At 36.4% G+C, this 11,901-nt stretch overlaps 1 protein-coding gene and 1 long non-coding RNA gene across 5 annotated transcripts in view; both read left to right on the forward strand.

Annotated features, from left to right (window-relative positions):
- The window catches only part of LOC148186787 (uncharacterized), a 185,366-nt gene extending 183,236 nt beyond the window's left edge, over positions 1–2,130 (forward strand). For both annotated transcript variants that reach the window (XR_015779130.1, XR_015779131.1), the window contains exon 5: positions 1,054–2,130. This is a non-coding gene — a long non-coding RNA (uncharacterized LOC148186787). The remainder of the gene's footprint in view (positions 1–1,053) is intronic.
- Positions 2,131–6,049: 3,919 nt separating this feature from the next.
- LOC121955809 (protein FAM177A1-like) lies at positions 6,050–11,411 on the forward strand. 3 transcript variants are annotated; one of them, XM_088089683.1, is made up of 5 exons: positions 6,050–6,276; positions 7,411–7,623; positions 7,767–7,833; positions 9,139–9,236; positions 10,409–11,411. In XM_088089683.1, the coding sequence occupies exons 1-5, from the start codon at positions 6,217–6,219 to the stop codon at positions 10,529–10,531; spliced, it is 561 nt and encodes a 186-aa protein (XP_087945809.1). In that variant the 5' UTR covers positions 6,050–6,216; the 3' UTR covers positions 10,532–11,411. The 3 variants fall into 3 exon arrangements, with proteins under 3 accessions (XP_087945809.1, XP_087945808.1, XP_087945807.1); XM_088089682.1 differs by having other exon boundaries at positions 6,111–6,276; positions 7,411–7,617; positions 10,432–11,411; XM_088089681.1 differs by having other exon boundaries at positions 6,114–6,276; positions 10,432–11,411.
- The last annotated feature ends 490 nt before the right edge of the window (positions 11,412–11,901 follow it).

Raw genomic sequence — 11,901 nt, forward strand, 5'->3', positions numbered from 1 at the left:
TTCAGTTGTAATGAGCTGCTTCAATATGCCCGAACAAACAGTGAGGCCCTGAGTTATCGATGTTTTTGATGTCTGGACTCAATGCAAACATGGGAAAATGGATTTTTTGTGAAAGGGAGTTTCCTTCAGAGGGAGGCGGGTTGGTAAGAGCAGATAAACGCCTCAGAGAGTCAGAGGTGGTGATTAGGAAACACACAGGGCTGGAATAAATACTGTTTCTCGCTTCAGGCAAGGAAACACTCGATTTCGGCTTCATTTTTATCTTTTATTGGACCACGGTGACTTCTTGAGGCACCTGACCGGTGCCTGAGTCAGCATAATGTTCTGCAGTAACACTCATGTTTTCCAAACAACATTGAAAACCATGTTTGCTTTAAATACTTCCAAATGTCTCACAGCCACTTCTCACTTGAAATTAAAATTTTGCCATAAAACAACAGTAAAAAATCAAGCTTGCAGGCATGTTTAAAGGTCATGTTTTCTTAAAAAATTACACTAATACTTTAGAAATTACACCATTTATCACAGCCGGAAACTGTAAAAACCAAAATTATTTTCAATTTTTCAAATTGGTAAATCTGAGCTTAAAATAGTGATATTTCATTAAAATCATTAACTAATTCAAAGTTTAACATGAACCAGCACGCATGACAAGAGTGAATAACCGAGGCTTTTTTTTCAGCTCCACACACAATTTCATCTTCCACTATTAACTCTTAACCTGCTGAAACCTGAGCAAGCTTTCAAAACATGCAAAGAAGGCAACAAGAAACCTCACAATAAATGATCCCAAAATGATCAAAAAGTTCATAAAAAGTTAGGGCTACAGGAAAATTACCTGAAAATTAATCATTAAAAAAGCAGCTAAAAATATAACTTGAAAAAGGCTCAAATAAAGAAATATTTGTCAATATAAATATTATTATTAATCTTAATAATAATTATAATAGATTTTTTCTGTTCAATAGTTTTGAGTATAAAATTATTTTTTAATTACTTCATTTTTTTTATGATTTTCTAATGATTTTCTCTCTCTTTTTACCTAATTTTCAGGTCATTTTTGATCCAAGTTTCGACGGGATGACCTTCAAATATCAAAAAGTAAGTTTTAAAATTCTATTAACTAATTTACAGTGCATGATTTTCAGTCGCTCAGGGATGCTCGAGGGAAAATATTTGTAGCTTCAGGGGGGATCAAATTAAAGAAATAATAAAGGTCACACCTCCGTTACTCCTCATCCTCTGATAAATACAGAACAGTGAGTAAAACGCCCAACATGCATGAGATGGGTTTTTTTGTCCATGCTCTATTAACAGTTGAGATGCATGTGCTGCAGCACACATGCCTCTAAACCGTATAAACTCCTGATGCTCGTGTCCCTTTTCTAGCTCTCCATTCTGCTATGGCTACGTTTGCTTATAAAATCCATCCAAAAAGCAGAGTAAGCAATGAAAGCCTTTCATCAGCACAGCCGGTGCCCAAATATCCCGTGAAATGGTATTAAATATTCTCTCCTTCTCTCTCGCTGAAGAGATGCCACCTCATTTCCTTTGTGCGGCTGTAATGCAGGAAGTCAGGCCCGCCTGTGCTTACCTCGAAGGCTCCTGCTGCTTGTCACATGCTACTCAGACGCTACGTTTTTTAAAAAGGCTCTTTTGATTTCATACACTGTGTGATTTCTCCATTTGGCAACCAGCGCGCTGAAATGTGTCAATTGACAGGTAGCTTCGAACAGCGATTGTGCAGCTGTAACTAAGCACAGCAGGCGTGTCGAGCTTTTTCTCCAAGAGGTAAAGAAAGGTACACGAGGCTGCGATCCCAATCCTCAAGACTTTGAAGGTTAACCTAGGTTTTCCTTAAATGCTAGAAATGTCCAAAAATCCAAGAAATTACCTAAAAAGCTAGAAATGTCCAAAAATCCAAGAAATGACCCAAAAAGCTAGAAACATCTTAAAATCCTAGAAATGTCCAAAAACATGAGAAATGTCTTAAAATTGCAGAAGGGTCCTAAAATCTGCAAAATGTCTTAAAATTCTTGAAATGTCCTGAAATCCGAGAAACATGTTTGGGGCCTCTGTGACTGGCCCCACTATGCAAAACTGGCCCCCAGGCAAGTGAAGTTGAGCATCTCCTCCACATTTATTTAACTCTGTAAGTTGAGCTCCGGTCAGAGAAGATTCACGTCGGCTGCAGAGCTCGATCACTCGGGGTGTAAAAGAGAAAACGCACCGTAATGTTTGCCATCATTAGAAGCTGCTCTGCTTCGCGTGAGGCACGCACATATCGGACAAACTCAAATGTTAGCAGAAAAGACAGACATGGAGAGCGCACGCACAGTTTGCAGAGCTTGCACAGGACACCTGAATAAACTTTGCATAAGGTTTAGGAATAATAGCTCCGTGCAATCCTAATATCTGCTCCCATACCGCCGTCATCCGAAAGCCATTATATCTGAACCCATTTCCAAAACACGCTCTTATCCCGTCTGGCGGTCAAATGAGTGAGTTTTACTGAAACACAAACGCCTTTCTCCCAGAGCCAGAGACGGTGAACACATCCTCAAAGCCATTACCACTTCAGCTGCTTTTTATACGCCTTATTTGGTGCAGTTGAATCAAATCCTGGACTGTTTACCCGCTTTAGTTTTGGCTCCCGTCAGGAGCGGAGAACGCTCCGATCAGATCAGATCTGCATGAAACAACAGCTCCCCGGCCGGCCCGACACAGGTGATTTCACACCACTTTCTACTGAGTCCCACTGAGGGCAATTTTAGGAGAGAATCCAATTTTAAAAAATGCTGCCTGTCGAAACCCCAAATAAACTCAATTGACTGATTCTTTCCCTCGTGTTCAAATGACGCCCGGACCATCACCTCGTAGCTTTAAAGTCACAGTGAACTTAAAAATAACTGAAAAATATTAACTCTGTGTATGTCCTCTAGGAACAAAAGTTCTCGCACGTTGCATGTGGATTTTGAGGTTGACTATTATTGGTTTTTCCGAGCCAATATCTATTACGGCTATTAATACTTAAAAAGACAGCTAACTGATATTTAGGAACCGATATGCATTTACAATAAAAATGAAAATATTTGTCAAAATTTTGAATCTGTAATATAACAAACTTCAACACAAAACTTTCTTTAAAGGCCTTTGACAAATGTTTAACAAAAACTTTCAACATCAGAAACTTTTTCTGCAACTTTTTCAATGAAGTCAACTGAATACTTTAGTTAAAAATGAGTAAATAAAGTACAGAAGAAGTTCCTCCCATGCCGACACGTTCTTTGCATGTATTGCAGACTTCCTTCCCTGCGGTTGGGTGAGTGAAATACGAACACGTTTTCATTCATTCATTTTATCGGCAATCATTAAAATGAAACACTGATACAGATAATCTGCAAAACGCCAAAAATCAGCCCTGATAATCTGTCCACCCCTCATGTGAAAGTGCCTGGTGCCGTCCGCCGACGGATCATTACAACGCCATCAGTTCAGTCACATTCTCACCCGACGCCGTCCAGCTGCGTCCTGGTTGGACGCTGCTTTTGGCGTCACATTTGTGCGCCGAAAGCACTGAGAGAGCGGACGTATTTGACGAGTTTGCAGTGAGTGGTCATATTCTTATACGTAACTTTAAATGTATTTTGGAAGGCTGCGATCACATGACCAACGTGCTGACGGGTGTAACGTCTCAGACTTTATCTAGCAGGTTTAGGTTTTGAATCGAGTGAATTTTGAATGAACTTTGAGTCATTTTAAGCCACGTCATCACCACTTTTTTTTATATAACTTAAGTAGTATTACAAACTGAACTTTAATTCTTAACATAATAACTGTTTTTGGGACCTTCTCAAAGTTCAGTGACTTGCAGCGTCACACGATAGCAGTAACCTTTTCCAAAGACACAACAGATGCATACCGGTGCTTGTGATTTTACCCTTTTGAGAAATCCATAATTTTTGACAGCTCAAGATTAATAATGTTTTGCCCAATAAACAGCTGACCTGAGCAATCGTGTGACTGATTACAAATAGGCTGCTTAAATGCCGCTGTCAGTAGTTAATGGAAGAGGAGGCTGAGCCAATGAGAAGCTGCAACACTGTTTCTGATCTGCACCAACAGGGAAAAAAAACAAAAAAACATGCATTTAGGGGCGAGGAGAGCTGAATCTCAAATATCCACAGAAATGTGAGGAGAGCACGGTTATTCTGGAGATTCACATTTAGAGTCATAAAAAAATAATACTGTTTTATAATGAAGCTGATCTCTTCGTGCACTCAGGCAAACATTCGTGTGAAGTCCCAACATGATGCTGGTATCCATTTTTCATGCAGACACTTCAACTTTAACCCTTAAAAACTTAAGCAAATTGGCTTAATTTCTGTCAAAAACACTCATGGCCTAAAAAAAGGAAGGAACCAGTAAAAAAACAAAAAAAACAATTAAATAACCAGAAAATAAGCAAAACAAGTACATTTAAAAAAAAAAAGAAAGAAAGAAAGAAAGAAAATGATGAGAAAAAGGTGTTTTTATATATGTGTGTGTGTGTGTGTGTGTGTGTAGTATATATACAGTATTTTCCCTGTTTTTTCATAGTATTAAAAATATAATTTTCTAGTAATTTCTCTCTTTTTTTCTATTTTTCTGGTCATTACTGTCACCTTTTTCTAATTTATTGCAGTTTGTAGGACATCTTTTGCCAAGTTCCTCGTTGCCTTGTTAGACATATTTTTTTTTTAAAAAATCCAACCAGTTTTCTGAGGTTTTAAAGGTTTAAATGCTTGTGAAAGGCATCTGAACACAGAGCAACAACAGTGACGTCGATCCAGGTGTCAGAGGGTTAACGTGGTGACGTCATCATTGTGAGAGAGTGAAGTAATTTTGCAGCTCTGCAAGCTGACAGCAGGTAGTTACTGAGTGATTATTGATTATAGAAGCAGCAGATAAATATCAGTGTTGGTGATTTGTAAAACTCTGAATTCAGACCCAGATAATTCAGTGCCCACTCAGAGACACAGAGCCGCTCAGAGGACATTATGTCCATTTTACATGGATCTCTACTGACATCTGGTGGTGAAAAAGAGTCAATTCATGTTTGAGCCCATCAGAAATACTTTATTGATCCTCTAGAGGAAATTTTGGCTTGTTACAGTCACACTGTAAATACAGTAATACTATATATATATATATATACATAGCTGCTATATATATATATATATATAGATAGATAGATAGATAGATGCCATGTCTACTACTTTTTTTCAATGTTTAGCTTAAGTTATTTATCTGTGAGTATGTTTTTATTTTTTTAATTTAACATTTTATAAATAGTTCTTGGCTATTTTTTGACCGTATGAATATCTTTTGTGTTATAGCTATTTGGAGAGATTAAAAAAATTGTGTTTTGTGAATTCATGAAAAGAAATCGGGGGAAAAATAACACATACTGAGTAAATATCACAAAATTGCAAAAATGTACCTTTTAATCCCTCTGTGACTCTGCTGCTTTTATCAAAATGCTGTTTACTTTTTTTATGGTCATTTGATTCCAATATTTTTGTCTTTTCTTTATTATTATTATTATTATTACTGTTATTTATAACATTCAGAGGCTGTAAATTCCTTTCAACTACAAATAAAAAATAATAGTCAACCTAGAAAAAGATGAGAAAGAAATAATAATAACAGAAGTAAAAAGTAATTCAAGTCAAAAGTAAATGAAATTTCTGAATATTTAACAAGAAAAACCAAAATGGACTAACTACATTAGAGCCATCATTCAAAACAACAATTTACAAAAGTTAATGCTTATTTTTTCTTAACATTAAACTTGATTTGCAAGACAGTCACTACAAAACAAAATGCACAAAGAATGAACAACTATACAAACATGCAACGCCAGGGGTTAATACAAATAAAATAAAAAAAAACAGACAAAACTCAAACACGAACTGAAAATAGAGCCTTAGGAGAAATATAAAATATAACAAAATAAAATAAAACAAAACCAAACCAAACCAAACCAAACCTACCTTAAAATTACATTCACACATTAAATTGTCGGCACAGATTTCATTTTTGGTTTGCTCAGCTGTCTCCGTGGACGTTACGTCAATGACGCACGCGGGGGGGACTCACGGCACTTCCGGGTGAGCTCGCGCGGAGCAGCGTCGTTGTTGCGGGTGCAGCATCCACAAAGAAGAAGAGGCGACAATGGCCGATATTTCTCTGTACCTCACCAACGTGAACGTGTCTGTCGGACAGAGCATGCAGGTCAGTGAACTCCTCTCACAGCTGTGATCCTGCAGCTGCAGCTGCTGCTGTTGTTGTTGTTGTTGTTGTTGTTGTTGTTGTTGTTTACTGAGTCGTGATGATGTCGCTCCGTGCAGCTTGTTGTCACTGACAGCTGTGTCATGTCGCTCTGATTTCTCACGATGTTTCACCAGAAATTAACATTTATTAACATAAATTCGCTGATATTTTATTAAGTCATCTGCCGACGATATTTTTATCCCAAAACCTCCAGACTGAAAATATTTACGTGAAAACCTTCCTGCTCAGCTTTTCACTAAGATGGTTTAGAGATTAATTGCATTATTTAGTTCATTTATTTTATTGTATATAGGCCTGTTTTAAAATATTGTATTCATTTTGTCTGTGATTTTGTTATTTTACACTGTTTTTTTTTTTGTTGTTTTTTTTTACCCCTTATCAGTTTTATTTGTCCTTGTTTCGTCACTTTAACTTATTTTATCTAGTTTCTATCAACTTACCTTATTATAATTATTATAGCTTTTAAATCTGTTTCACTGTTGACATTTTTATTCTTGTTTTGACAGTTTCATCTATTTAAGTCTAGTTTTACTCCAGCTTTTAAAGCAATATTTTATTGTTATTGCTATTTTATTGTCACAATTTTACTTTCTTTTTTTATCTATTATGTTTGAAATCCAACTTTTATTATTATTATTATTATTATTATCATTGTAGATTTTACATATATTTTATGTGTTTTAGTGTCATAGTTTTTATTCTAGTTTTGTCTTTTTAATTCATTTTACCCAGGTTTTAGTCCAGCTTCTATTAACAATTTTATTATTATTGTTACTATATATTATTACTACTATTTTTATTATTATAGATTTTAAGTATATTTTATTGTATTTAATTGGCATAATTTTCCTTCATGTTTGGTCTCTAGTTTATTTTTACCAGTTTTTAGTCCAGCTTTTATTCAACTTTAATAATGTACACATTATTATTATTATTATTATTAGACAGTACATGTGCAAACTGTATAAAAGGTGCTTTACAAGTAAAATGTGACTGATTGCATTAGCTGACATATAAAATAGTCCCATAATAACACCCTGTCTTTATTTTGCTGGTCTCGTCCCCTCGGCTCAGAGCTCAAACCCGGGCAGAGACTTTGAGAGCGTGGAGCTCGGCGAGCTGGACAAGAGAGACGAGGAGCAGCAGAGGGAGAAGGCCCCTCGCAGGATCATCCATTTCTCCAGCGGGGAGACGATGGAGGAGTACAGCACCGACGAGGACGAGGGAGAGGACAAAGAAGCAGAGAGGAAAGACCTGCTGTCCTCCCCGCCGGTCGATGCGGTGAGGGTGAGGAACACTGGAGGGAATTCCTGTGTGTGAGGACGAGGGGGGCGATGGAGGAGGGGCGACATTTTATTTCATTTTATTTCAATTATTTAAATGAGGATAAATCACGTCCTTTAAACGTGTCCTTGATTTCTGTGTTTCAGTCGAAGTTGACCTGGGGTCCGTACTTCTGGTTCCACATGTGGAGAGCCGCCACGTCCACCATCTCAGGTTTGTTCATCATCATCATCATCATCATCATCATCATCATCAGCCTGAGAGCCTCAATCACAGAGCAGCATTAAAGCAATCGAGTGATGAGTAACTGATTTGATTTATTTATAAGAGAAGACATGGGGGAAATTTGCATTGTTACAGCAGTTATGAGGTACAGGATAAGCAGCAAAAGAACAATACAATAGTAAAAATAATTACAAATAAAAAAAATATTAAATGATAAAACAAACAAGGTGCCGAGTATAATAAAAAACAGGGTGCAAAAATATTAAAATAAAATTAAAATATGCCAACTCAATGGTCTACTAATATATATATATATATATATATATATATATATATATATATATATATAAATTATTCATTTCAAATATGTAAAAAAAGGAATAGAGAAATTATTTTACAAAAAAAGGAACAATTCGATACAGTGAAAGACATAAAGAAATGGTCAAACACACGGTGACTTTGTTTACATATTCAGAAAGGTGTGAGAAGAATAAAAAACTGATTTAATCCCATCCCTCACTAAATTTTAATTAACTAGATTCTTTATTTATTAAAGCTATACTAAAATTATTAAATATATCCATACACCCACATACTCAAAATCTTAGATTTTTCTTTATTATTTAAAGAAAAAAAGAGGAAAATCAAGTCGGAAAAAAAAATTAAATCAAAAAAACCAAAATAGATTAAACCAAATAGAGAAACAGAAACCCCTGTAAACACCCAGTGATTTTTAAGCTTTTTAAATTAAATTAAATTAAGCTTTTTAAGTTCTTTATCTATGTACATCGTGAAAAATGTGTTTTTTATACATAATTTAAGCTGGTTTATGTTTGGGAAATGCTTTAGTTTCACATTAAAACTGTTCTATGGTTTAACTCCACAAACTGATGAAGAAAAAGTTTTTCTGATCGTACGAAAACTGTACAATTTGAAATTAAATTTGCCTCTTAAATTGTAACCACTCTCTCGAACACTGAACAATTTTTGAGTATTTTCTGGAAATAGGTCATTTTTAGCCTTAAACATACTTTGCGCTGTGTGAAATACTGTAAAATGTATTAGTTTTGACTGTAAAAATAATAATAATTGCCGTCCATGATAATTAAATTCCAGATAGAAGAAACATTTCTTGCCCCGTGTGTCCGTACTGGTTTTGAAGAAGGATTTCTGTGGTCATTATTAGTAGAAAAATGGTCTCTTTTGTAAAAAGGGGAAAAAACAGATATATTTTGTGCATGCTGACTTGTATTTTATCATCTCCAGTTAACATTACTTCTTATTATTTTTCAGCCTGTGATTATTTGGGGGAGAGGATGGCCTCTCTGTTTGGGATAACTTCAGCCAAATATCAGTACGCTATTGATGAGTACTACAGGATGAAGAAAGAGGTATGTTGCACAGAGATTCTGCAGCTATGAATCCACGTTTTTGTGATATTGTATCTATAAATGTTGGCACTGTGTGTGTCTGCAAACCACAGATATGTTGCATTTGTCATTTCATATGTAAAAGATTGTGACAGCGCTGTGGTTAACATGTGGTTAGGTTTAAGCACGAAAACCACTTGGTTATTGTTGGGAAATATATGTTTGGACTGCTCCACCTAGTTGCAGCCAAACATGACAGGAAATGTATTGTTAAAAAAATCCTGGATTTTGCGGCCACACGCACAGCTGCTGTCACAGTAAACACAGCTGGAAATGTCCCAACATGCCGTTAAAAAATACCCAGTTTTGCTGCAACCAAAACGGCTAGAAATGTCAATTATATCGCAACACACAGGCTGGAAATGTCTCAGCGTTTTGTTAAAAAAAAAAAACTGCCAACTCAATGGTCTAGAAAAAAAAAATATATATAAATTACTCATTCAACGTTTTGTAAAAAAAAAAAAAAAAAAGATTTTGTTGCAGTAAACACAGCTGGAAATGTCCCTACATGTCTTTAAAATAATACCCGATTTTGTTGTAACAAACAGGCTAGAAATGTCCCATTGTGCCGTTGAAAATACTTGGTTTGGTCGCAGCAAACATTGCCTAAAATGTCCCTACATGTTGTTAAAAAATAGCTGGTTTGTCACCTCAAACAAGCTGGAAATGTAACGATGTGTTGTTAAAAAATATCTGGCTTTGCTGCAACAAACATGGCTGAAAATGGCCAAAGATTTTGTTACAAAATACCCATTTTTGTCATGAAAACCGTGACTTGACATGCCTTTAACTCTGGTTAAAAACCATCGACTTTTGTCTCTGCAAACACGGCTGGACATGTCCCTAACTCCTTAAATAATACCTGCTTTTGTCACAACAAACTATAAAATGTCCCAAATTCTTGTCAAAAAAATACCTGCGTTTCTCACTACAAACAGCTTCAAATGCTGTTTTGTTTGTTTGCTTAAACTGACGTCTGCTTCCTCCTGATGATAAACTCCGTGAACTACGCCTCTTTAGAAACGTTGATGTGATGCGTATGTAACGAACAAATGCAGCATTTCTGTGGTTTGCAGAAAACACACAATGCAAATCTTTTTTTTTTTTTTCTGGCGACTGAACTGTTTTTCCAGCTGAAGTCATTTTTTCTCGTCAGAGGGAGGAAGAGAAAGAGGAAAACCGCCTTTCTGAGGAAGCAGAACGATCCTTCGACCAGCAGCAGCCTCAGGGAGATGAAGACGAGCCGATCGCCGTGACGGGCCCGCTGGAGGAAGCCGCGGCTCACCCTGATGTGACCTATCAGATCGAGGATGAAAATCAGGCGTCTTCGAACACCATCAGAGTCCCTGCCATCGTCACGGCAACCTAACTAACCCCGGAAACGGACGTTTGCGCTTCGATGTCTGTTTGTTTGTTGAAGAAGGAACACCGTCTTGTTTCACCGAGCACCGTTTGGTTTGTGTACGACGCAGTTTAGATGGGCAGTGCTGCTGTATTGTGGGTGTTTGGCGAGAACAGCTGACTGCTGGTGTCCCTTTGCAACAGTGCAGCAGCTGAAAACGTAACTGCTGGATAACGGGGCAACGAATTTTAGGGTTTGTACGGTCACGAAAAACCTGAAAAAGTCATCAAATTTGCAAATAGCAATTCCCAAGCCTGGAAAAGTTTTCAAAAACTAAATATACCCTGAAAGTCATGGAATTTTGTTTCTCATACTTAAAAATCTGACATTGATTTCTTTGTTTACACTTTCTGGCTGTGATAAATTAGGGAATTTTTTGTGATATTTAAAGAAAAAAAATGCCAAAAATATTTAAAGAAAAAATATCACCTAAAAATGTTCAATGAAACAAAAAAGCAGAATTATTTTCTTTAAAAATTGCCAAAAATTTTAAAGCAAAACAAAATAGCAAAAAAATTCCCAAATATTTAAAAGAAAACATGCCTTCCAAACCTTTGGGGTATGTTCTCTTTCAAAATCACCAAACTTCTTAAAGAAAAAAAATTGCCAAAATTTATGAGGGGAAAAAAATCTTCAAAATATTTTAAAGAAAACATGAATTCCAAAGCCACGGGCATGGGAAGGAAAAAAAAAATTTTCTTCAAATTGCCAAAAAGAAATATCTTTAAGAAAAATGCCTTCCAAACCTGGGGGCATGTTTTCTTTAAGAATCTGCAGTAAAATAAATACTGGCTGAAAGTCATGAAAAATTCAAGGAAGTTTATAAAAATGTAAAAATGTGTATGAACTCTGGTCTTTGCATTAAAAGCAAACAAGATGTGATTTGAAAAACATGCAATATGAAGCCCAACTGTAGGATAATGTTCCAGTTTATCTGCTAACACTTTCGTTATCTCATTTAGAACTGCAGGTTTTCGTTTTGGTTTTTTGCAGCGTTATCCAGCAGCTGCTGCGTTATCCGCTGCTGCAGCCTCCCAGATGTGAGCGTCTGCTGTGGCGTGAAGGTTACATGTTGCTCTCTCGTGCCTCCGATCGACCGGACACTGTGCCTCAATCACCAATACAGCCGAGTCAGATCTGGACCCAACAAAATCATTTCAAGTGTCTGAAGTCGTAAAAGAGCGTTTGATTCAGTAACTACAAGCAGCTCTTGGATCAAGTTTC

This window comes from Plectropomus leopardus, chromosome 16 (genome assembly GCF_026936395.1).
Source record: "Plectropomus leopardus strain MGB_pleo_1.0 chromosome 16, ASM2693639v1, whole genome shotgun sequence".
Taxonomy (NCBI): Eukaryota; Metazoa; Chordata; class Actinopteri; order Perciformes; family Serranidae; genus Plectropomus; species Plectropomus leopardus.

Excerpts from the sequence above, each read along its gene's own strand:
- LOC121955809 (XM_088089681.1), top strand. The coding sequence starts at position 6,217 with ATGGCCGATATTTCTCTGTACCTCACCAACGTGAACGTGTCTGTCGGA. Across the intron at positions 7,834-9,138 it reads CGCCACGTCCACCATCTCAG|CCTGTGATTATTTGGGGGAG; the intron begins GTTTGTTCATCA and ends ATTATTTTTCAG. Across the intron at positions 9,237-10,431 it reads ACTACAGGATGAAGAAAGAG|AGGGAGGAAGAGAAAGAGGA; the intron begins GTATGTTGCACA and ends TTTTCTCGTCAG.